At 33.2% G+C, this 27,929-nt stretch overlaps 1 protein-coding gene across 11 annotated transcripts in view; it reads right to left on the bottom strand.

Annotated features, from left to right (window-relative positions):
- The window catches only part of LOC143249089 (insulin-like peptide receptor), a 148,096-nt gene that overhangs the window by 36,196 nt on the left and 83,971 nt on the right, over positions 1–27,929 (bottom strand). For 10 of the 11 annotated variants that reach the window (XM_076498337.1, XM_076498339.1, XM_076498334.1 and 7 more), the window contains 5 exons: positions 22,458–22,725; positions 21,564–21,666; positions 21,079–21,230; positions 11,070–11,238; positions 3,811–3,907 (listed from right to left, as the gene is read on the bottom strand). In XM_076498337.1, the coding sequence (XP_076354452.1) occupies positions 3,811–3,907; positions 11,070–11,238; positions 21,079–21,230; positions 21,564–21,666; positions 22,458–22,725 (789 nt within the window). The remainder of the gene's footprint in view (positions 1–3,810; positions 3,908–11,069; positions 11,239–21,078; positions 21,231–21,563; positions 21,667–22,457; positions 22,726–27,929) is intronic. The other variant, XM_076498343.1, reaches the window with a different exon arrangement.

Raw genomic sequence — 27,929 nt, 5'->3', positions numbered from 1 at the left:
ACATGCTGATCAACCAACAGTGCCACCCCTCCCATGCACTTATCCATCACACAGCCTCCCATTTCTATACAAAGAAAACTGCCAAAAGCTGACTGTATCAGTACGTTTCAGATATGTTTCTTGTACAGAAAAACATACAGGATGGTAGGAAGCAATTGCTGCTTTGATGTAATCCAAATTAGAACGTAAACCTCAACAGTTTCATTGTATCAAGGTGGCCATTTTTATTTATGTGTAGGCAAATTGGGTGGAGAGCCCTTCTGTTTACAACCACATCTTTTTCTTTATTGTCTTTATTTGGGGAAGGTCTATCAAACTCCATGGATCCTGCCTTGGGCTGATTGAGGAGGTCTTTGTTGTTGGAAGAGGATTCCAGCAACTGAGGACATGAACAAATGATCACTTTGCATCTTGGGGTGGAATAAGAAAATGCACCTGAGGAAATGCCCCTACCAGAACCAAAGGAAGTGGATCTTGGAGTTTTCTGGAATGTATGTTAGGAACGTTTTAACCATGGAGGCCAAAAGACATTTCATATGGTTTGAGCATGATTCTTTTGAAGGCACAGAGATGTCTGTCTGCACTCCCGCTGTAGTAGTAGAATGAGTGCAGCAGCACACGTCTGAGATGGAGTGGTGGACAGCAACTTTTGAGCCTCAGGGTAAGTAATGTTTCAAATCGTCTTCAAACACTGCATCTCTTTTTCTTCCATTTAGGGCAGGGGTTCCCAGCCGGTGGGTTGCCACCCCCAAGGGGGTCGCGAAGCCTTGGCAGGGGAGTCGCGTAGCCTTGTTAGAAATAACTTGGGATAATATTAATTTTATTTCATCAATTACATTTTCATGCTCTTACAATTTTTTGTTTCGGTGCAAAGCAAAACGTGTGCTACGTTAGTTCAATGTCATTAGGTGATGTTATGGGTGTATGTATGCGTGCCTGTGAGTGAATGTGTATGTGTCTACAACTGTATGTATGTGTGTACTAGTGAGTAGCGAGTATGTGAGTGCACGCGCATGTACGTATGCTTGCGTGTCTGTTTAGCTGTGATTAAGTGTATGTATGCTCGCTGTTGACACGTGAGTCACATGTCCGTTGCTGATTGGTGGATGACGAATCGCGCGACTTGCCACGCTCCCTTCCCTCCCAATACTTACCCCATCATTACTCTACCTGCACCTCCCACAAGTAGTCAGTGTAAGATCTACAGTTGCCAAAGCGTTCATTATTCAACATTTTTATTTTATTTTAACAAGGAGATAAGTAAGCAGTAGAGGTGAGGTGTGTCCATAGCTAAACGGCGCAGATACTCAGAATGCTACCTCAACATTGGCTTCACCACTGTGCTCGCCAACAACGGCATCAAGAAACCACAGTGTGTTTTGAAACATCCAGAACACGCAAAGAAGGGTTTGGATTTCTTCAAACAGCATGAACAGTGTCTTAAAAGCCAAAGAATCGATAGAAGTGGGTCGTTTCAGCAGCAGAGTGCAGCCGTAGTGGAAGCTTCATATGAGATTGCATTCGAAATTGCTAAACAAAAAAAGTCTCACACGATTGGAGAAACACTTCTTAAACCCTGCATGATGAAAGCAGTAAATCTTATTCTTGTCTCCGATATTGTATGCAAGTTAAAAGTATAGCCAGAAATGCTTGCAGTGAATCACAGATGTTAATGTCATACAGATGCAAGCCCTAGCAAGATATAACAGAATGAGCTAGGTGCCCACCCAACCTCAACCTGACAGACGATGATCTGTAGCTCATTCTCAGCATTAATAGGTTGAGAAAGAGAAAATAACGGTACAACAAAAAGTGACTTGGGCACAAGAACTGAAATATATATATATATACCGATATCAATTGATTAAGTTATTTTATCAAATGGAATCCACCTGGGCAAAAAAAAATGTCCAGGGAAAATGCAAGTAGGGTGTTGTTATCAATTGACTAAAGTATTTCTTTCAGTGAAATCCACTCAGGAAGAAATATTCTAGAGGAAACTCAAGATTTTGTTCAACATATCAACAAGTAAAGAAGGTATAGTGGCTAGTGTGGTCCACCTGTACAAAAACATCCAGGAGAAACACAGGTGAGGATGATGTCATTCTCATTACTATGAAATAATAAAGTTACATAGGTTGTCCATAAAGGCAAAAACAACATTTGATGGAAATCCTCCATCAGTGGATTAAGTTATTTTGCATAGTGCAGTCCACCCAATAACAAATATTTGAAAGAAATACAGTAAAAATTAAGTAATTTTCATCCAGGGGAAATGCATTATCAATTAGTTAAGTTACTTTGCCTGGAAGTAGTTTAACTAGCTCTGTCTTCTTGTCACTGAGTGGATAAACATGAGTATTGTAAAGTTAGTATCAAAAAATCACTCAGGAAGAAGCTTCCATGGTTCAGCAACTAGGAACTGGGAATGATAAGAGCTCCTGTGTTCCACTAGAAGAAGAATGTGCAGGAAACTGAGGTGAGGAGTCTCAAGGAATGTCAAAACACAGACTGTGCCTGATATTCCCTATTTTGAGAAGCAGATTGACCCTGATGTATGCAATCAAAGGGATGGCAGAAACAAGCAGAAATCCCATTCTGCTTTACTTACGTAGTTCATGAGAGATGGTCCACTATAGTATAAAACTGATTGATATCTAATATGCACACACACCACTGGTTAAGTAGATATATATGTTTCAACTATAGAATGAAACTGATTGATATCTAGTACATTTACATACATATATATATATATATATATATATATATATACCACTGGTTAAGTAAACAATTAAACAATGGTCTTATGAAACACACTATCTCTAGTGTGGGCATTATATCATTACTCTAAACAAGTGTAGGTTTGAAACAGTTAAGAGATCAGTCAAATTGACCAATCCCATTTTGTGATAGGTTAGAGAAAATAACAGATGAAACAATTTTTTACTGAAAAAAAATTGAAATGTATTTAGGAGGTTCTAAGGATTACACAAAGGATTTTTGAGATGAGGTTAATTATTTTTAATCTTCAGATGAAAATTACATTGCATATGATTTATTAAAAATACTCAATATATTCATGGACAAATCTTTATTCTAGATTATCAAAACTACTTCACTAACAAGTGTGCTTTTCTTGTACGTGAAAGACTGCTAAATTTTGTACAGATATAAACATCGTATTCAAAGTTAGATGTATTAAATTTATAAAGACTGTAAATGAAGAGTTAAGGTCCATACTAAATTCCTAGGAAGTATACTAACAAATTCATACTACAATTTCTTGTAATTTAGTAACAAGAAATAAATGTAAAAAAAAAGTGAAATAAGTAAATGCACACACAGTAAAAGAAAACTGTTGAAAAAAAATTGAAATAGTAAAGAAGCATATTCTTAAATAATAGCCACACAAAAAAATAGACGTCAAAACAATGCTGTTTCAATTCAGAGTGTGAGAATTACAGAAAGTGCAGGAGCTAGGCTGCACCAGTAAAAATGGCACAATAATATTGGTGGATAGTAGTCACATGACAGATGTATGTTCTGAATAGGTGTGAAACTTATGGGATATATAAACTGGTGCACTGAATGCAAAAAAAAATTTAGCAATGTTTGGAGAGCAAACAAGTAACAGGAGGTAAGATTGTTTTGAAATGTTACAGTCCAGAGCTTTTAGTTCTTCCCTGAATTTCCTACATTCTTGGTTGACTATTGCCAAACTATTATGCATACTATACTAATGTACTGTATTTTTAATTTGCCGCTTGAATGTAAATCAAGTAAACAAAAAACAATTAAAATACTTGCTTTTGTTTGACAAAAATCCATGCTCCCATTGTGGTGATAAGAAAGACAACTACTGTAAAACAGACAACCAGAGCAAGTACTTCTTTAGTAAGACCACCTAATTCCAATAAAATTTCATAATTAAGAAAAAATACCAAGAAGTAGTTATTATGCTTCACTAAATAAAGGCAACAGATCATGATAAATAATTCATTTCTCTAGACTTAAAACAAAATGGCATTTCTCAAAATATTTTTTAGGCATTTTCTTATATATATTTTCTTATATTTTCTGTTTATAGATGTAGAAAAAGAGATGGCCATGTACCTTTTTCATTGAAGTAATTACAGTTAAAAAATCACAGTTAAAAACTGGTTGTAATATCACAAGTAGATGTAAAACCTCACACTAATACATATGGATCAAATATTTAGACCTGACAGGTGAAAAAAAACAACATTCACTATTCATTTTAAAATGAAATAGTACTTCATGTGAAATAAATATATGACCTTAAGTCACATTTATATGCACACTCTTCAGCAAACTTTCAAATATACACAGTGGGAGGTTCCCTGATATATATCACATAACACTTTTATTCAACAATATGGAGTAACTAAACACTATGTTACTTCAAAAATCCCCACTATCAATGAACTGCACTCTAATTAGAAAGAAACCACCTTCTTTTTTGTGTTTTATAAAAAAAAAAAAAAATCATCTATGGAGAATGTTTTTAATATGCATTACCCTTATATTATAATGTTAAGTTTCTCATGAAGCCATACACTGTAGAGAAAAAATAATTATACTGATAATATGCACAATGGCATTATTTGTAGCAACAAAACGTACCTTATGATTTCACATTGACATTCTTATACTGTGATTACTAAAGCATATAGACTAAAAACAAACATTTAATTTTCAATCATAAAGAAATTAGTAAAAGCCTGAACTCTGCAGGTAGGTAGGTAGGTATTTCATGTTTATTGGCACAAATCTACTAGGCTATCTGTGCCAAACAAGATGTAGTATACTGTAATGGAATATGGAAATTAAGGTAAAAATACATAAAATATGTAAAATTAAGACCAGTTAGGAAGACTGAAACATTAAGTTCAAACTTGCTGTCATTCACCTGAAGTTGGCCTTTCCAGTCCTGGGTTCAGGTCAAAATAAAAATTAAAATGCACAAAAGAAATCATGCTAAAACAGTATATAGTCCAATAAAAACCTTAAATTAAGTTAAAAAGACCATAGGTTCTTTAAAATGTAAAACCACGAGTGAAGTGGGCAATATCTCCTATGGCTAATGTCAAGGGCAAACCTACCTTAAAAATATGTATAAAATGGCGTCGTCGTTCTTGGTTGTAATGACAGCATAATAATAAAATATGTATGATTGTGACCTAAGTGCCACACAGACCACACACTGGTGCATCAGTACCAGATAAAAGGAGGTGTTGAGTTAAAAAATTGTGTCCAATGCATATCTTAGCCAAAACAACTTCCTCCCTTTGATCTTTACAGAAACAAAATGGCCATAGAGCAAAAGAAGGCTTGATTTAAAAAAGGTTATTATTTCGTTGCTCACTCCAGGTCGATTGCCAACTGGTGTACAGTCAAGTTTTGATAACTGGACCATAGTCCATGTATGAAACAGGTATGGTGGTGATAAAGCCAGAGAAGACAGACTTTGCCACTCTGTCAGCTAGCTCATTCCCATGAATACCAACCAATGTGACCTAGTATCCAAAAAATCTGGACAGAGATAGATGATAGAGAGAGATAGGCCAGTTTGTTTTGGATGTTGATAAGAATAGGGTGGTAAACTAACATGAAATGATGTCAGGGCCAATAGACAGCTGAGTGAATCAGTATAGATCGTACAATTCATGTATTGCATAGTTTCAATATGATTCAGAGCAAAAGTAATGGCATACAATTCGGTAGTGAACACAGAAACTGTAGAGGGAATTCTGTGTACTACAACCGAACTGCAACAAACCATGGCAGAGCCTACAGAGTCACCTGATTTTGAATCATCTGTATATATGAGAATGGATGGATCATTTGAAAGATGTTCAGCAAATAAAGAGTGATATTTACAATCAGGAGTATCTGCCTTCCTCAGATGACTCAAAGATAGGTCACAGTTGGGGATAATAATTAGGCATGGTGGAAGAAGCTGATCTGTGGATACTGCTACGCTATTCAAAGTTAAATCAAACTTTTTCTTATTGTGCCTGGATACGAAGGCTAAAAGGAAAAATGGCAGATTTTCTATTATAAAAATGTGTGGCCCATTAAGGATGGAAAACACAGCCCCAAGTAGGATGCTGTGTTAAATATCGAATTTTGGAAGCATACATAAGAAAAAGTTGCAAAGAGCAAATATACAGAGGGGGTTCATGGGATTCCACATACAAACTTTGGACTGGAGAAGTACGAAAGACCTCAATGCAAAGTCAAAACCCCTGATGGTGTATAGGATCCAACATTTTCAGTGCTGAGGTTCTGGCAGAACCATAAACCATAGACAAGGTTGGATCGGATAAGAGCACAATAAATTTTAAGCATGGAGTATTGATCTGTACCCCAAGAGGTGGAAGACAGGACACAGAGGATGTTCAATGCTCTTATACATTTGACACAAAGTTGTTTGATATGTGAAATTAAGTTTAATTTATAGTCAAATATGAGACCTAAGAACTTTGTTTCAGGAACAACAGGAAGTACATCATCATCAATACGAAGTTCTGGATCTGGATGAAGACCCCGTTGGAAACAGAAATGTACACAAAAAGTTTTAGAAAGAGAAAGCTGAAAACCATTTGCTGTGGTCCACTTTAGTATATGATTGATTGCATTTTGTAGCTGCCCCGCAATAAACCTCATGTCTGATGACTGACATGAGATGTGAAAGTCATCAACATTTGCAAATGTAGGGGGTAGCTGTTCACTGATGGCATTAATCTTTATAATGAAAAGTGTGACACTCAGAACACAGACCTCAGGAACTCCAAGTTCCTGTGAGAAAAAATGGAAAAGTGTTGAGCCAACATGGACCTGGAATCGGCAGTTCATTAAAAAATGTTTAATAAAAAGTGGGATATTGCCATGCAATCTGTATGAGTGAAGGTCTCACAAGCTGCCATATCTCCACATTGTACCACAAGTTTTCTCTAAATAATAATAAAAAAAAAGAAACAAGATGTTGTCGCTTCAAAAAGGTTTCTCTGACTGATGTTTCAAGGTGAATTAAGTGGTCTATCATGGAGCATTATATTCGGAACCCACACTGAGTGGGTGAGAGAAGGTCGTTTGATTCAAGGAACCAAACAAGACGAGCATTGATCATCCTCTTTAAGATCTTACTGACACAACTTTTCAAAGTAATTGGATGGTAATCATACTCATGATTCATGAGTATATGCTCTATAGCATGACCCCTCACATCAACACTAGAACTGCCCCAGAGGGGATTATGCCCATTAAGATCACCCAAACTTAAAAAGGGGGTTAGCAGTTGCTCAATGAGGGCATTAAGCTCTGATTGATTATAATTTTTTCCAGGGGTAAGGTACAGAAAGCAAACAGTGATGGTATGACCCAAGGAGATAGTGATGGCTACAGCCTCCAAGAACATATTCAATGACAAGGACTAGGTGGGCACATGCCGATCAACCAGCAGTGCTACTCCCCCATGTCGTTGTCCTACACATGACCTGTTATTTCGGTACAAGGAGTACTGTCAAAGTGTGACTGTATTAGTAGGTTTTAAAAATGTTTCCTGCAAAGAACGGTATTTGGGATGATAAAAGACAATCAAATCCTTGATGTTATTCACATTTGATTGAAAACCTCCACAGTTCCATTGGATTAGTGTGGCCATTTTTATTTATTTTGGAAGAGAATATGGCAAAGAGACCTTCTGCTTGTGACCTCTTTTTTTTTTTTTACTGGATGTGGGTCTGTCACCCTCTATTGATCCTGCTCTGGATTGAGTAGGCAGGTCAGTGTTTGTAGGCATACGTTCCAGTGACTGAGGGCATGAACAAATGGTTCAATTTTTGGGGTGTCAAGAGAGAAAGACCTCATGGAAACACCTGGGCTTGAACAAGGTGACATTGGTCAATAACTAGAAAATATGGTATGGTCAGAGATAGAAGTAGATACTGATTCATTAACTTTTTTGCTTTTAGAGAGCATTAGATTAAGATGCGCTGTTAAAGATTCTGTAGGAGGCACGGAAAGGTCTGCCTGGACTCCCACTGTAGTAGTGGAATGGATTACAGCAGCATAAGTCTGAAATGGAACTGAGAATAGTAATTTCTGAACTTCTTGACAAGTAATATTATGAACTGTCTTGAAACATTGTACTTCTTTCTCTTCCACCCATTTAGGGCAAGAAGCAAAATCGGAAGGATATGGACCATTATAGTTAACACAATGCAATTCTAGTTGGCATTCAAAAGCATCATGGTCTTTACCAGCATAACGGGCACATGTTAAGAGACCACAGCAAGATGTTTTCAAGTGACCAAATCACTGACAATGAAAACAGCTAACAGGGTTAGGAATATAAGGCTGTACCTTGCAATGCAGTTATCCTGCCTTGATTGTGGTAGGAGGATGCAATGTTGTAAATGTTAATATTAGAACATTTGTTGACTTCATAATCCTGTCCCTACAAGTAAAAATTCAGCTCATGGCTGTGACACCTTGGCTGGTGAGATCTGTGAGAATCTCTGACTCTGGAATGATCTTTAAATCCCTCTGAACTATACTTCAACTATAACAAATTCAAAGTAAAATAAGGAGTAACATCAATGGGTATATCCCCAATGGCCTTCAACTTCAAGAGGAGTTTGGAATGTTGTGATGAACCTGTTTCCAGACCGTAAAATGTTCCCAGACCGTAAGTTTTCAACCAATTTAGAAAAGTCAGCAAGCCCTTCCAAACCCTTCTAAGGGTTTTTCACTTAAAGAATGTATAATTAAAAATTGAGGAACAGATTCAAGTTGTCAGTTTGACTGTACAGAATCATCGTTTGCCAGTAGTAGGATTTTTCTCTATGTTGTCATGCTTGTTTATTTGACGGGTATTCATAATAATAAAAAAAAATTTTGGTGGCAAATGACCCTACCCACCATGCAACCCTATGAGGGGACGCACTACAGTGCCATATAAGGTCACTGCAGTGACGTCAGGGTTTGTGAGCACTATACCTGAACACCAGTATCAGACATAATGTCCACAACAACCGATGAGGACGTCCTACGCTGGCACTCAGTTGACCATGGCCCAAGTGGACTAGCTGATTGATCTTGGGGTGAAGGGGCACCCCAAGACTGTCCATCCACAGGAATTCAAGGCCAAAGTGATGTCCTGGAGTTGGACCCCTCAATCACCAGGATCCTCTCCTCCCCTTCACGGGTCACCACACACGGCAAACACGCAGGTGGATATTTAGATCCCAGAGGAGATAAACTGAAATAACAGAACCTTCCTTGGGAGGTCCCCTCACCATGTACAGAAATCCACACTGAGAGAAAACTCTGCAGAACAAAACCAGAAAAAATGGTTTGTTGAAAAAACACAAAAACAATCAGCATTTTGCTGATAGGTATATACACACACACACACACACATGAAATTTTTTATGCTACCAACAGATAAATCATTTCAAAAATTGGTAGGTAGTGTCTAAAATTGTCCATTTCTTTGGATTTGTCTTTGTACAGAAATATTGATAAATCAGTACAAATAATAAACAAGTTGTGAATCAAATGGTATATTGAACTTTACATAAATATTTATAATATTAAATATTTTATCTGAACACACAGATTAGTAGCAAGAATGTTATGTATTATTTAAATCCTATATGAACATAGGTCTTTTCTTAGTTAAAGACAACTCAAATAAAACAATGTATTAAATAACTATTATTTTGTAATATAAGCCATACCAGTTTCACAAATAAATTTATTCATACTTCTACAATTTATCTGTTTCTAACTGTCAAGATCTAGTTTTAAAATATGAGTATGGCTAATTTATTTGATAAGAATTTCAGGCCTAAAATGAGAAAATCAGCTAAATAGTTTTTTGTCATTTTATATATTATGGGTAGCAAAAGAGTGAATCACTCGTATTATTATTATCTAATAATTAATACCTGTATGTGGTAAAACTTATATTCTGAGAATGTGAATCAATAAAAATTTCTTAACCCTATTAAAATGACCTACAATTCACATCTTTATCTTTTCATTTTTTGTTTATTTTCATTTTTCCCTTCAAATTCTTTGTTTTTATTTATGCCAACATGTCAACTGATGCCAACAGGACTTTATGAATTTATTTTGGCAGACTCTATGAAGAGATGTGTGTTGCTAAAAATATGGCATTTATATGCCATCTTGTTTATAAAGCTCTCACAATCCAGACAACAAGTTAAACTCATAAAAAAAATCATTAAACCATTCATATATGATTTTTCAAACATAAATAACATGATTAATTAAAATATAAAAGTAATACCTAAATACAGTTTAACTGCTTCTCTAATTAGAGCATATTTAGATAACAAAGCATCACGAGTGCTACAATCGACCAAACATATCTATTCCAATACAAAAAACTGCATACCAATTTCAAATTAACTATTGGCAAAGTACAGTGTAAACTAAGCTCTTTCTAACAACTATATATCTTTGTATCAACTGACTACACATACATTGTAAATTTCATGGCAAACTTTAGAAAGTGAGTAAAGCACCCATGAAGGGCTGGAAAATATACTTTTCTTTCCCAGTGAATACACTAGTGAGACTGTCATCTAGACATTCATATATTTAACAAGGTTACATTATTGTACTCAGCTTCTGTTAAAATGTAGACTTTCCATATTGCATAAAGAATGTGACAAAAAAACTGCAGTTTACATATTTTTAAATAAAGGAATTAAAACTTAAGATTAAAAGAAAATTCAAATTATAACTTAAATTATAAACTTAATTTTGTTGACTTACATAGATAGTAAAGTTCTTTAATTATATTTTAAATGTAACTCAGTAATGTGCATAAAAATGAATTTAAAAATTGTCATTCTAAAAGAATTAAACATTGTTTTTCTTCCTTAATAAAAAAGTTCCTTTGATCATAAGATCCTCTTAATTATTAGAACTATAAAACACACTAAAAAGTAAGATATTTAGTAATTTTTCATTAGTTGTATCCTGTAAATAAATAAATAAAAAAATACCTGTATTATCTGGAATTCTAAACTTAATATATTTTGTCCAATTTCCATTTCCTGCAAGGGAATTGGCCTGAAGACGAAGAGAATATCTTCCCAGAGATAACGCTGTAAGACGGTGTCCCTTTTCTGCTTTATACTGTAGTTGAGTAATACATACTACTGCACGTTTAGGCTGTAAAAAATAAGAAAGAAAATTGCTTCTTCCAAAGTCAAAATAATAATTGGATCAATTTTAAAATCAGAGTGATGTCAGGCTATATACACCATTTATGAATAAAGCAGCAGGGGTAAAAAATTCAATTAAGTTGTTCATTCTCTTAATTATATTACAACTGTAGAGAATATGACGTACTTTACTAGATCCAAAATAATAGAACAGTATAAGATACAATTATCAGGAATGATGAAGTCAGTACACTGCACATATCAATGTAAAATAAGGTAGCAAAGTGCAATTATGTATTATAATGCATTTTGAGTACACATTATCACAATACAGGGATATGACAACTAATAATGAGTACAGCTGAAGATACTAATCTAAAATAGGGCTGTGCAGATTAATAAAATGTATACAGTTTACTAAGGCTGGGGTACGAGGAAAAAAAATGAAGTTATTAAGTTGTACATGTTAATCTAAAATATATCTGCAAAGAGAAACCAGCTAAGGGTGACAGGGTATTGAATAACTAAGTATTTATGTAACACATATTCATAAATAAAGGATATAGGAAGTAACAATTTTTAACAGTTAAAAAATGTGACATGTTACATTATCCAGCAATGAATGTTCAAATTTCACAAGTTCAGATACAAGAAAACAGAATGAGATAATCATGCGACATTATTTCATAAGGTATGAGATATGAACAATATTACTTATGATTTCACTTATTATTGATACAGGGAGTAAAAATCAAACACTTATGTTAATTCTACACAAACAAGTGGGTAAGAGTGTATATCATGATGTTTTAAACAGTAAAAACTGAATTAACATTCTTGCCAAAAACAGGTCAAAGTGTGCATGTCATGACATATTTAGAGAATTTGATTCATAATTAAACTATTTTATTATCATAAAATATATGTGTGTGTATGAAATTTTAATATAATTTCTATGTTTTTATATAAGTAGTAAACAAAATTATCTTAAATTAATTATTATAATAAACATGCTACCCAGGCAAAGCAAAAATGTTTCTAACCTTCAGTCTTATTCAACTACAAAGTCACAAACTAGAAAATCAAGACTCAATTGTCACACCCAATTTTTCACAAACTACCAACAGTTTTCTCTTACAATTTATATTAAAACACAATAGAAAACCAGCTTTAATCTATAAAATGATATATTAGATCACACTATTTTATGTAAAGGCTACTCTCCATTTTGTCATTCAATTTCAAATTTCTTTTCATGAGGATCATAATAATGAGATTATCTGAAGTTTTAATAGCTCATATTGCATCATTAGAAAGCCAAAAATATCATGATGTTTGTGCAACACTGTTTACATTTTACAAGTCATTATTCTGTGTAGTATTTAATTTTTTTTTAATTACGTAATATAGCAATACCACTAGTATGAAAAAGTGAGCATAAATTTCACTGACAGTTGATAGCAAAAAAAAGTCCTTTATACACATACAAAAAAAACTTGACTTTTTGCCTAAATATTTTTACTAAAAATTTATCTGTAAATATATGAAATCAGAGTGCTCCCACTGCAAAGGGAGTTTCATGTTCAAAATAAAAATATTTTTCTTTGTCTTAAAATTCTGAAATTTCATTTGCATAATCTCTAAAACTTCATAAACAAGCATTATACTTTTTTAGTCAAACTTTATTTTTATCTGTTATTTTCTCTGTGTAACCTTATTTAATTAATCAGACCATCCTCATAACCATCATGAAAAACATGAAATAAATAAAAGTTAATACTTTCCTCTTCTCACACAACAGCTTTCCAAAATTTGTACAAATTTATGCACAAGTGTTTTGTCCAGCACTCGCCTTTATACTCCCCACTAGTCTCCATTAGTATTCCATATGGTATACCTGTATCATAGCATGCAAGTAGGTGTGCAACAACATCCACCATTAGGAGTGCAACACTTCCTCTTAGTACAACTGACTTCTTCTAGACAGAACCAATGACCTTCATTTTCAGATTAGACATCAAAGAAAAACACATCAGAAGTGGTAAGGAAGAAATTGGAAGTATGAGAGAATGTAAGTAGCTAGAATCCCACACTGACTCAGTGAAAAGAGTTGTAGAAATAATCTAGATGAGTCATCTCCAAAAGGCACCTGAATAGGACTCAGGGAATGCAACATTTCAATGGATAGAAAATGCATGACAGACTACATCCCATCTGAATCACGTGTACTCCTCACCCAAGTTAAATACATTTATTCTGAAATGGGCAGAAATATCCAAAAAGTGTCATTGGCATAAAATGGGTAGGGTGCACTGAACCGTAAGTGGCAGGTCAACTCCAGTCCAAAATCAACAGCACTGAGATTGGATCATTTGGCCCATGGGAGGAGAAGGAGGGTCCTCAACCATTCACCTCAGACCCAAGAGCCAGAATGGAAGAAGTACTTCCATTCCAAGAGTACAAGTCATCATGCATGTATAACCAACATGACCAACCCAAATCACACCTGAGAATTGATATTCTTATAATAATTGTAAGGTGGAAACATGGAGGGTCAACCCCAATCCAAGACCATGTGGCAACAGGAACATATCGTCCAGTCCATGATAGGAAGACAGTCCCATCTTACTTGCATACAAGGAATTTTGTTGCCTACTCTTATTTCAACTAACACCAGTTGTTGTCTGAGAAATGATATCCAGAAAGCAATAGGGAGGAGGGTTTCCAGTTCGAGTGGTAAGCTGCATATAGAAATAATATGGAAAAAAATTCATTCCACACTGTATGGCACCTGAAATCACACATAAGAGCCAAGACAGGAGGATAGTCATGATGCCTACACTGGCAGAACACCACCTTCCTACTCTCAATCGAGTGGAATTGAACACATTCAGGAGGAAGCTTCCACGATCCACCACTCTGGGATCTAGGAGCTCGTATGTGGTAAGGACTCCTATACTCCTTTAGAAGATGGGAGAAATAATGCATTGGAGATACAAAAGGAATACATCACCATAGAAAGCGCAATGGGTGACCACAAAAACCTTATTCTGAAAAGCAGACCAAACTTGATTGTGCAATAACAGAATGGCAAGGAAGAGCAGCATTCCCTTCTGCTTTACTCATGTTAGTCTACAACTGTATGACCTGAGACAAACACATTTATGAAGAAAAACACTACGAGGATGAACCTATCAGAAGTTTTGTATAATATCCCATCTCAACAGGGAGCATTAGCAACAGAATGGTAACATGGTGTAGATTTAATAATTAGTATACCTGGACAGGTACCACTTGTCACAATGCAGGATTTGAAAAAGAAATGTAATGAAGCCCCTTGTATTAAGTAACAATGAAAGCTGACATACCTACTCAAAGATGAAACAATGACTGAAAAATCATGAGAGGGAGCAGACAATATCTGGCTGATAAGGAAACTGCCAGATGATGCAAATAATGTGGCACAAAAATATAAGGTGTGGTCCACCTATCAGCCTGGATACCGTCCTCCAAAGGACAACGAAGACAATTGACCATAAAAATTGTGAGGTAACAAATCTGATGAGAAGGGACAAGGAAAAGGAAACAGGAATAAAGAAACAAGGAGGAATAAAGTGAGTTGCTAAATCCAACCAAACAGGATAATAGAAGAAATGTCATGAGAAGCCTAAGGGGTCCAATGTATAAGTAAACTGGAAATGAAATTATATAACATCTAAGATCTGACTGGAAACATGAAAAACAACTGGGATGAAAACTTAAATATATATCTGAAATTGAAAGAAAAGAAATAGGTGTGAAGGGAACATTATTCTCATGTACAGAAGAGGTATTTGGTAGGATGGTACGATCAAAATACAGGAGAACATAAATTCAGTGGTGAAGGATGCAACAGACATCAATGGTGAACACGTCCAACTTTCAATGTCTACAGTCTAATAGGAGAAGGAAAAAGTTTTTTCAGAAATAGCTGAATCTTAGAACAAAGAGCCACAGGTTCAAATGGAAGTAAAGAAAGGGCACAGAAAACAACATTCAGATCCCAATCTTGCAAGGAGGATGAATATGAAATTAAATAAACAAAAGTGAAATAATAAAAGGGGAAAAAACATGGTGGAGTCAGAAAAATAAAAGATAGACAATAATGCAGCTTTATGAACAGCAATGGCCAAAACAGAAAGACTATTATTGAAAACCCATGTAAAAAATTCAGACAACTGATCAACAGCAAAACCTATGACACTTAAACTGGTACAAGGACAAGGAAGAAGAGCAAAACGTTTGGGAAAGAATGAATGCTACCTGGATGAAAAGTCTGAAGTCTCATACAAGGGACCAGATAAAAGCCACACTTGAAGCTGGAAAGTGGGAATGGATAGATGAACTACACATGAATGAGAGTGATGGAGAAATGAAGGTGAAAGACAAAGCAGAAAGAACCAAAACTGAGCTGGTCAGAACAGAGCCACTAGAAGGATTTGACACAATGGAGTTTGGATAATGGAAAGGACCCTGAGAAAAATGAATGGAGGAATGATCACAAATGCAGAGATCTATCCAATATTGACTGAGAGTGTTAACACCAAGACAAAGGATAAAAAACAGGCAACCAAAGTAGGGGGAGTTTGTTATTCAGATGTGTAGCAAAGCATCCAGCAATGAAATACCCAAGTATGAGCATTGTCACCTAAAACCTGAACAAGACAACTTATCGAGAGTATCCAGGATGTGACAGCCTCCAAATAAATGTGATGGCTGTTGGCCTAAAGCAACATGTCCAATTTGTGCAGATACAGTGCCTGTCACTGGATATAAACTTACCAACTGATGCAAGAGATAACAGTCAAGTTGTCAGCATCAATCATCACTGTTTTGTCCCCCCAAAGCCAACAAGAAATGATCCACTGCTCTATGATCAGCTAGAAGTTCCAGAATATTGATGTGTAAAACTTGACTGAATACCAACAGCCCTAGATCTCTTGAACATTACAATATGCCTATCAGCCTAACAGAGAGGCATCTCTAGAAAGATGCACCTCTAGTCATGGAAGAAAAAGAGGAACATCAGTTATTGTGTTGTTCCTGTCCAGCCATCAAAAAAAGTCAGTCTGAAGGGAAGGAAGGAAGGAATACTGGGTTATACAGGAGTCTTTGGTGAGGTTCCACTGATCCTGAAAAACCTGGTAAAAAGAATGCATGTGGGCAAAGCCAAGGTATATAAGAGTTTTGGCTAGCAACTAACAGTGGACTCAGAACTGGCACAGATCAACAGAATGTGAATGTCTAATTAAAATAAAGCATTGCAATAGCCATTGATTGTTGCTGACACAATGTGATTTCTTCCCAGTGCTCTGAATGTCAACCAAGCACGGGCACATGGCCAGAGTAAATAAGACTCTCTTAAGGTAGCCAAATGCCTCGTCATCTAATTAGTGACACACATGAATGGATTAACAAGATTCCTAGTGACATCTTCTGAATCATAAGCTCCATGGAACACAGTCAGATGAATGAGGCAATGATTCAGTGTGAAAACAAACTTCTCAACCTCAACTAAACAACCCATTTGCCCAGATTCCATGAAAAAAAACATGTTGATGGAAAAGGATGAAAGCAAAGAAGCTAGAAATAGCCACTAATCCATGAATTGATGTAAATGAAGAAGTTGGGTAAAGGCTTTGACTATCTGATTAAAAAAAATGTAGGGAGCTAAGACTAGCTGAAAAATCCAAGTGTCAGTGGTAAATGACTCCCAACCATTCATAGAAAGCCAAAATCTGATCCAACAGAGCAGTCATCTATATAGTTGATGTTGTGCAGCTAAGTGGTGAACAATGGTATGCCATGAAAGTACAACCTGTGAGGAAAGAAGAGGTAAGGGAGAGGAAGGAGGCAATCATGACACAGGAACAGGAGTAGGGAGAGGTTGTGATAAGTAAGAGGCTAGAGAAAATAGGAAAGTACACAAATGGGCATATTTCACTCCTGAATTTAAAGAGTCAGGAAAACCCCCATATCTGTTTGTCATAAAAATTGGGTCTATGCATAAATAATGCAAAGAGGAGGCACAGATATGCATCCCTACCAAAGAGGTCCCAACAACAAAGGAGCCAAATATGGAGAGAATGGGCTGAAGTGGACAAGTGCATCAACATAGAGAAGACAAGGGAATGAACATATGCCAAAAATCCCTCAGAGAATCGACAGATAGCCTAAGATAAAATGTGTATGGAAGAAAGGTAACCAAGGAGAGATATCACTGTCAGGCAAAGATCACAAAATCGTACCTGTAAAAATTCTGAGAAACATTAGAATTCAACCCCCACATCAGGAGAAATGAATCCAAATGTTAAGTATCCAGAAAAAAAAACATGTGAGCCTTTGTCATTCATGGGAGGATGCAGCATACTAGCCTTTGAGAGTAACTACTGGACAAATAAATCAGGATATACCCCAATGTCAGGTGAGGGAGGAATGATAAAATATTTGGAAGTAGGTTCTTCTATCAAAAGGGAAGAAGACAGATCATAAGACATGGGATACAAAAACAGCACAGAATACAACTGTGAAAATAACTCAAAAAAGAGAGAAGAACGTCATGGAACATCCACAATTTGAGAGTAAAACTGCAAGGCAAAGGAAAGAGGATTTAAACGGCTATTTAAATCCTCATCATCCTGTTTCAGCTTCCCTGAATATGAAGAAAGACATCTTGCATCACCAAAGGGTTGAAATATTCACTGCTGATAATGATGTCGGACATGAAGCCACTGTGTATGGTTGTTGATCATTAATATTGTCTGAGGCTGTAGTAGTAGTGACATGCATATTAATTATTCAAAACAAAATTTACTTGAAGTCCACTAAAAACAAATTCCAAGTTGTTTTTTAAATCCAAGCAAAGAAAAAAATAAAAAAAAATTAGCAAAGAAACTTTAGAAGTTCTAAAATGTTGTACATCATAAAATAAAAGTGGCAAGCAAGATGAATGATAACTGCTGTACCAAATCAAAAAGTTAGCATAGCATTCTACAGCACACAAAGAATCAGCTATGTTAGGAGAGTGTGCCACATTCCCACTGACGAAAGACTGTCGCATATTTATTTGCATCATACAGTGCAGCTATAACACATGGAAAACATGGTGATTAGTGGAAAAAAAAGGCCAGTGGTGGGAAAACATTTTGGACATACAGAGGGCAGTATAAAACAAGGAAAGCTGTTTTGTGAGATGAGTTATCTCTCAAAATTATCCTTTTTTAGTAACTAGAATGAATTCACACTGTAACATGAAACTACATTAGTTTATTCTAATAACAATATAAATATATTTATAGTTAAGTATTATTGTTCCTTGCTCTTTAGACAGTGTTCAACTAATAATCCTGTCATATAACTTGTAGATCACTCATCATATATGTAGCTCATGCTTTGTGTCAAACTGTGTTTTACACAAGATTCTCATGAAGAATTATTATTTTTTTATCTTGCCTAATATAACCAAATAAATTTCTAATTTTATAATAATAAAAAACACAAATAAAAAACAATAAAACATAGTACTTACCTGTGTCCTGGCACAGATAGCCTAGTTTCTTTGAACCATAAAACACCAAACCAACTATCTGTGTCCCCCTTTCCTTTTTGTTCTCAACTGTCAATGAAACATAAGCCTATTTTTCTTATGCTAATGGTACTAATGCACTAAATACCTTTTTTATCTGCCTTTGACAAGAGAGATTAGAGGAAGAGAAAAGTATACATATGCATACATTTCAATGAAATGATAATTACACGTGACAAGTGCAATGTAGCCTAAATTATACAGTACATATATATATTTATATATATTTTTTGTACTTTTAGTAATAAAATGACACTATTAGAAAAAAAGGTAAGAAATTGAAAATATTTTTAAATTATCAGTTCTTGTAACTTACCAGTTTTATTATATTAGTAAAATTACATCACTTAATCTTTCTTACAGCCTCCCAATGATACAATGGTTTGTCTGTAGGCTTACAATGCTAGAAACTGCATTTCAATACCTGTGATTGTCAGAACAGAGATAGTTCATTGTGTAGCTTTGTGCTTAACTACAAAAAACTTTTTACAAAAATTCATTTATAGAATATATGATTATGTAAGTTAATACAAAGCAATAACTCATTCATTCTATTCACATAAAGAAAATTATGATATATAGAATGTATATCACAGCATTTTACATGCAAACACCCCCAAAGTGCATATCCTGGATATTGAAAAAATTTACGAATGAAGTAATTCTGAAATGCATCATTTGACAAGCTGTTGATATGGGAAGAACAGTAAAAGAATTTTTTACATATATAAAAATAATGAGATTTAACTTTTTCAACACAGAGTTGCTCAATTTGTCCCTTAATATACTAAGTATTTATTCTGAATATTCCTTTTGCAAAATAATTTTAAAGATAAGATTAAAAATAATTTTCTTCATGTCAAAAATCTCAAACTTGCTTTTTATATTCTTTAGAACCTCCTTAATACATTTTAAACGTTTTTTTATCTGTAAGACTTTGTGTTCTCTGTTATTTTCTCTACTCTATCAACTTGCCAAAACTTGTAACTGCCAAAAAAAATGAAAAATAAACACACCTAAATTATCCTTTTTTTATTTCTAGAATAACTTCAATTTGTAACATGAAACTACACTTATCCTTTAAGCTCATAACAGTATACATCTATTTATAATTAAATATGATTGTTTTATTACCCTTAGAACTGTGTCTAACTACAATCTGCAACATTATATGTCGTAAACTACTTGCTGAATGTGTAGTTCGTGTTACACTAATAACCATGACCATGAAATATTTTAATTACAAGGATATTATTCATTTTATCTAATTTAACCTTAAGTAACTCAAAAAGATCCTTATCTGATATTTTAGTTACTTTTATTATAATAAATAAAGAACAAGCATGAAAGACAAGAAATAAAGTACTTACCAAATCTTGTTTTTTTCTTGCTAAGGACAATTAATCCAACTTATTTTATATTACTGGTAGTGGTGCACCAACAAACACAGACTGATAACATATACAAAAGTAGACAATATCCTCTAAGTCTCAAAATGTTTCTGCCTTTCTAACTACGCAACAAGAGCCATTATAAATTAATCCATGTTAGCCAATAAATTTCCCATAGGAACGAAGGTCATAGTGTGAGTGAAACTGACAATTTTCCATTTACAAAAGAAAAGTTATACAATATGTCATTTGGTAAGTGATAACCTTGACTTTCTATTGGTTATAGTGATATATAAGTAAACATAAGAGAGAGAGCTATCAACTAATCCTGAAGGAAAGGATGTAACAGGTGTGTGTGTGTGTAATGATGGGTCTGATATTCTATTAGATAGCTCTTTAACCAAACAAAATTGAAGGCTATAAAAATTAAATTATGATATGCCTGAGCAACAATGATTTTATAAGTAATTTACAAATAATATTATATTTTTTGTAGAATATAAAAAGGAAGAGAAGATGCATAAATAAAATGTATCATGTGCATCACAACAGGGAAATCTACTTTTTTTTTAATATTGCCTTGTAGAATTAAGAACTTCAAACTTATATACTCTTAAAATATGGATTATTGGCTAAAATTTTATGCCATACTAATCAGTATAAAATAAATAAAAATTAGTTTGATAATATTTTAAACTTAAGATATTAAAACTTTGTGTCAAGCAAAGTAAAGGATACACAGGACAAGAAAGTTAATTAATTATTGTGAACTTTTTAAAATAATCATAGTTTATAGTGTACACAACTAAATAACAATGCAATATTTACTTACATTATCATCATCTAGGTGTGTGTACTCAATACTATAATATACAATAACACCATTTGGATCCTCTGGTTCATCCCATTGAATATGCACTGTTTTGGCAGATGTATTGTCTGAATGAACCATTATGGTAGTACTATCAATATCATCAACATTACCTGACAAATTAAAGCAGTCTTTATTAACACTTCAAACTGTTAATGACATTTAAGGTATTATAAACTAATTTTTTTTCACACAGGTAATTTCTGATCATGTTTACAAGAATCATAGATAAGGGTAAAAATAACTGCTGAATAATGTGTTTGGAAAAGGTATTTATTTTCTGAGAAGCTTACATGAATACTAAATAATCTGCACAAGACTCATGTTTCTCTCTCTTATAAGTTATAAAAATATGATTTACAATTTATACCATTATATTGTATGAACTAAATACACTTTTAATTTTATTGCTTTAAGAGTATATGTAAAAAAAATACTAAACTTACTTAACGGTAAAGTGCGAATGCTAGCAATAGCTGCTGTACTGCACGGCTCGTAAAATGGACATCTTGTATTTTCTTCTTTGTCAGTATAATGACAAGCTTGGACCTAAGAAAGTGAGGAATAAAACACATCAAAAAACAAAAATGTATCTCAGAACTGCTGGTATGGATATTAACATTTTTATTGATAAGCAGAGAACAACTTTTCAGCCTTCCTAGGTCATCTTCAGGTTAACAAAGAGAATTAATAATTACATCGAAAAACAGTTACCATCAAACCATTTGTTTTTGTTTAAACATATATGCAACATTATCATTTACAACAAACTACATAGTATACTTATATACATCAAACCGTTTGTTTTTGTTTAAACATGTATGCAACATTATCACTGAGACAAAACTACAAAGTATACTTGCATGCATTATGGTACTAAATAAAGTCAAACACTTGTTTAACAACATTATCAAAAAGCATATTTTGAAAATAAAGTTAAAAAAATGACCTTCAAGCACCAGTTAATTATGAAAAAACTTTTATTTCAACCAAATTTCATCTTGTGGCTTCTTTTTCTAACTTTACTATTAAAATGTGTAATTGTTTCCAGTATGCATTACAAATTCTAAAAGACCTCTAAAATATGCTAAATATTCAGTTTAATGAAGTCTTTTCTGATTTAATACTGCTTAAAAATTATAATACCCAAATAAATAAACATATAATCATTACCAGTACAAAAGTAATAATTAAATATTACTTCATATATCAGACAGAAAAATTACCATTTAGAAACTAAAACTGTAATATGTTGTGCTACTTCAACAGAATTCAATACTTAATTTAAAGACAAATTTATATAAAAAACAATGAAGCAACCAATCAAGGTAGGATATTACCTCAATAGTGTATTCTGTGTAATGATGTAGTTGAGACACAGTAACACTGGTATGTGTGGTGACAGTGCTAAAATAAACATAAAAACCATTCTCTGTTACATTTCCTTTTGATGTGCATGGTGTACTAGTGGTCGTAACCTCAGATTCCAAGGTGTTTAGGAAGTCACTTTTTATTTCAACTACAGACTCCGTGAAGCTCTGTGAACTCAGTGTGGTGTAAAGCTCCTGTTTTGAATGACTATTTCCCTTAATTCTTGAAAAACTGGGACTTATAAAATAAATAAATAAATATTACTAATGAAAATAATTTCCTCAAGAAATTATTTTAAATAAACATATGTTTAATAAATATGAATAAATTAAAATTTGGCAGTATAAAATTTGTATCAAAGTTGTTAATTTATTTAAAATGCAAAACTATGAAAAAGAAAAGATTAATATTTGAAATGTATTAACAAATAAACTAAATTAGCTTTTTTATGCTTAGTGTTTATTCTCTTTGCCAAAAACAATGAAAGTTTAACTACAAAGAATAAAAAGTTAGAAAACACTTAAGAAACAGGTATGTATATAAACTTCTTCAATTTGTTTAGTCTTTTACATAAGAAGATGCAATCAAGGTTTTTATTGCTTTACTACAAATTACATTAATCTCAACTGGTATACAGCTTTTAAAATGTTTTAGTATTGAATTTTTTTTCAAAGCTTTTACCTTAATAAAGTAAAAACTTTCAAAAGTGCTTACAATTCTCTGTACTAATTAAACATGAAATAAAAATTAACTTTAAAGCAACATATTTTATATTCTTTTTAATGTCTCCTAAAATATTTAGTTACAAGTATAACATCAAAATAAAACAGTTGCAAGAAAACTGTCATAATTACATATTAAAGTATATTTTGAGACAAGAACACTTGAAACACGGTAATATCAAAAATATTTTAAATTATAAACTAAACATTTCAGAACAATTCAAATTACATAATCAGCAATAAACCTAAAAAATTTTGTTCACAATAATCTAACTACAATAAACATTACTTACTGAGTAAGTAGTTTTTTCTATACTATCAAAAGTTAAAAAAAATAGATAAATAGTAGAAATAATATTAAGATATATCATTATGAAAAAAAAGCTTAAATATAAGCACAAACCATGAATTTTTAAAATAATAATAATAATCAACTAAAAATAATGGTAATATGGAATTAATTATTGACAACAGGGAGGATCTGATGTCATTATTTAGTACATGATAATCACTGAAAATGAAAAGTTTTTCTTTAGCAAGGAATTTATAATCCCTGCTTCTGAACTGAAAAATCAGTGATGATGAGAAAACCCACTTGTAGAGAAAAATATATACATAAAAACGGCTGGTTTGGGTTGAGAAATTTTTTTATGTAGAGGAGCGAAGAAGGTTGAAACATTGTTTTGACATATATATTGAACTGAAAAATGCTAAAGTTTTCAAGAAATATGGGGAAGTTGTTATTCCCACTACATAACTGAGGCAGATTAGTAAACTTATATCCACTTCTAGATGAAATTCCCAAGTATTAATGTGTATGTACCTGATGGTGATGTGTTGCTTTACAACTCCACAGGGGTATAGCATATGTTCAGGTATATTGGATAAATACTCAACCACAAATCAGTTTTTCTTTTTTAAATCAATATTTTATGCTAGTGAACTGATTTCAGTCTACAAAATTTATGCCAATGTTTTCTATGGAACAAATTGATAATATGTATATTCAAGTACCTCAAGACAGCTGGTATGAATATTAAAACTTTTATTAAAATAGAGAACAACATTTCAACTTTCTTAGGTTACCTTCAGGTTAACAAAGAGAGAGTCTGCAACTAACCATTGCCAGACACATCTTAGGGATGAGAGTGCAAACACATATGGGATTGCAGGTGGCATTGCAGTTAGATGTTATGGTATTAATTGGTGTAAGTATAAAGGTATTCTTTATACTAATTTAATTTTGGTTTTAGTTGCTGTATAAGTAGAGCTTCTTTGATTTTTCATATGTTTATATTTGTTTCCCGACTTAGTATCTGAGTATTTTCTGTGATTATGTCGTGTTTATTTGAATTCCAGTGTTAAAAAACATGTGAAGGTGTTTATTTTTTGTGTTCTCTAAATCTGGTTTCCATTTTTCTGCTTGTTTCTCCAATATAGAAGTTGTGGCAGTTGTTGCATTGTATTTTATAAATAATGTTGGTGTTGTGTTTGTCCCAAGGAATGTATAGTCCACAGTAAGGGTGCTCTTTTCTGTGGATTTCTGTTTCGAATTGTATGTCGGTTCTTATGATCTTGAGGTTGAGAAATACAACTTGGCTAGTTTTTGTCCTGACAGTTGAGAAAGCATTTGCCCATACTGATAAAAACCAAGGCTCTTCAGTTATTGTTTAAAAGGGATCCAGCACATCACAAATGGTTAAAAAAATATATGAAAGTACACAAGTCTTGATATATAAAAAGGGACAACTAAACATCATGGCTCATCAGGTCCTTTGTGACATCATCTCAAACATTAAAGAATCATCCAGTAAAATATTAGTTATGATTGACAAAATAACAGACAAAGCTAACATGGAACAAATGTTTGTTAGTGTGAGATGTATCGAAACCAATTTTCAAACCCTAGTCACATTTCTAAACTTCCATGTAATACTTAATATGTCATCAGACACAATACCAAAGCATTTGAAGATGTGTTACATAGGTCTGACATTTCTTCAGTCACTGCAAGGTCAGTGTTATGATGGAACACCTTCAACAGCTGGTAAAATAATGGTGTGGCAGCTAAAGTCAAGAGAGTTGACTTTTGCAAGGGAATAAAACAGTAATTGAAGTCAAGCCCTGGCAAGACTTACGTTGACCAAACTACGAGGATTAACGGATCAGTTTAATGACATCTATGAACAAGGGAAGTATAAGGAAAAGTAAAGCACTTAAACATCACAAGGTTGGTGAGTCCTTAGGATTCCATGATCATTAAACACCTGATGATATGTGTGTGTGAAAACCTCATTCATTACTACAAACCATGTTTCAAAAGCCTGGTTATACAAAATACATTATCTTGTAAAACCTATATATTAAAGTGGACACAGGTGGAGGTTGTGAACAAGAACTTCAGGAAATTGAAAAATGGCATATTGGTCATCACATTAAACACATGTTGCCATCAGATACAGCACCTTCTTGGTCATCTTGATTAAACATGAGAAAACAAAAGGTCAGATATAACTATCTGCAAACATACCATTTACTATCACAGGTATCACTGACAAAATAAGATGTCTAATACATGGGCAATGGGAAATTATAGCAGAGTTTGTTACTCTAGCTGAATTAGTTCTCCTATCCCTACCACAATGCTACAAGTGAGTGTAACTTTTCTGCAGTGAATAGAATAAGAACTTCAAACTTGACCTCAAAAATTACTGAACACAATGTATTTGTATATGATTATGAACACATAAAAACAGATAGAATGTCTTTCAATTTAATGAAATGTTTAATTCACTATATTTACTTAAACACTAGATTTAGCATAACTAGTGGGCAATATGCTCTGATTATTTTTTTTAATTTGAAACATGAGTTTAAAATTATGTTTGCCAATGAAACTCCTTTCATAGCACTAATAGATATTTAAAGATAGTGTGTGGTTTATTGGTAATTTCTAATTTATTTATTGAAAAAGTATACATAACACAGTATAAAAATTAAGGGTATAACCATTACATTGTAATGTTATGACATTTGGAAATTTCTGACTGAAGACAGTAGCATCTAGGACAGGTATTGTTATACTGTTAACATTTACATCTCTTCTTTCTTTGTTTTTGATTGAATAAAAACTACTTGCTTAATAGTTAATTTTTTTGTAGTTAGAATGTTGTTAACTTTCTGAGGTTTTAATGCTGATGATGGAATCTAAAGTTGAAAACAACCAAATAACAAATCTGGCTAGAAAAGTCATTAAAGAAGCTACCTTGTGAATACTTTATTTCTACAACTTCAAACTATTAACTTTCTCACCCCTGGTATCCTTTACGGAACACATGGCACAAAGTTTTAATGTCTATACTTACAAAATTTCATTAAACTACTTTTTCTTTATGCTTTAACAATTAGTATGGCATAAAAACTTAGCTTATAAACCATAGTTTAACCCTTTTGCTACAGGCTCAGTATAATATACGCAAGTTCATCTGCACATGCATACAAAAAGTATTTACCCTATAACTCTTGATATAGCATGTGTACCTTCACAAAATTTGGTAGAATTTTAGTGAAGATTATTAGTATTTTCTACATAAAAAATCAGATTTTTAATGAAATATTTTAAAAAATTATTTGTTGTGAAAATAGTCTGTTTCATTATTAACCACAGTATAAAGTGATTTCATGTTATGGTTAAAAAAAAAACCATTCTCCATCCAAAAATCTCAAATATTATTTGCATAATCTCTAAAACCTAAATATATTTCAAACATTTGTTTTCAGTAAGACTTTATATTTTATGTTATTTTCTATACTCTAACCATGTGGGGTCTGTCATTTAACTAACCTTGTAACCATCATAAAAAAATTAAGAAATAAATATACTTTATTTTTGTGCTAGAATGACTACATATTATAGCAAAAAAAAACATGTTTAGTCCAAATAGCTTAAGACTCATAACACTATATATATTTGGTATGTTTTGTTATAATGACCTTCCAGTAATGCCTAGCTAACATTACATAACTTGCACTGACACAGTGCACGTGCACTCATGTTACATATCCAGTAGTATGAAACTTTCCTTTAGCCTTTCCTCTCTTGGCTGTGTATTAGTAGCCTAGTATTTTGTAATATACAGTGCACTCATGTTACATATCCAGTAGTATGAAACTTTCCTTTAGCCTTTCCTCTCTTGGCTGTGTATTAGTAGCCTAGTATTTTGTAATATACAGTGCACTCATGTTATATATCCAGTGGTATGAAACTGATCTTTAGCCTTTCCTCTCTTGGGTATGTATTAGTAAAGTATTTTGTAATATACAGTGCACTCGTGTTACATATCCAGTAGTATGAAACTGATCTTTAGTCTTACCTCTCTTGGCTGTGTATTAGTGGCCTAGTATTTTGTAATATACAGTCACATTTCAATTATTATACATTATATATATATATATATATATATATAATATTTAGAAACAACTTAATAAACTTATTTTTCTTAAAATATATAACAATAAGTCAAGAAGTAAAGCAAACAATTATCTCTTCTTGCCATGAACCTTGCACTCAGCTGCTTCAGGACAAAGGTTGTTAAACCTTTAAAAATTACTCGTGGAGAATTTCAAACAAAATTTGTTTAGGTTTTATATATATATATATGTTAAATGACCAAAAAATCATAAATAAATATACTGATACCATAGAATTACAGTGTAATT

Source organism: Tachypleus tridentatus, chromosome 4 (genome assembly GCF_004210375.1).
Source record: "Tachypleus tridentatus isolate NWPU-2018 chromosome 4, ASM421037v1, whole genome shotgun sequence".
Lineage (NCBI taxonomy): Eukaryota > Metazoa > Arthropoda > Merostomata > Xiphosura > Limulidae > Tachypleus > Tachypleus tridentatus.
This window is presented reverse-complemented; position numbering and strand designations above follow the sequence as displayed.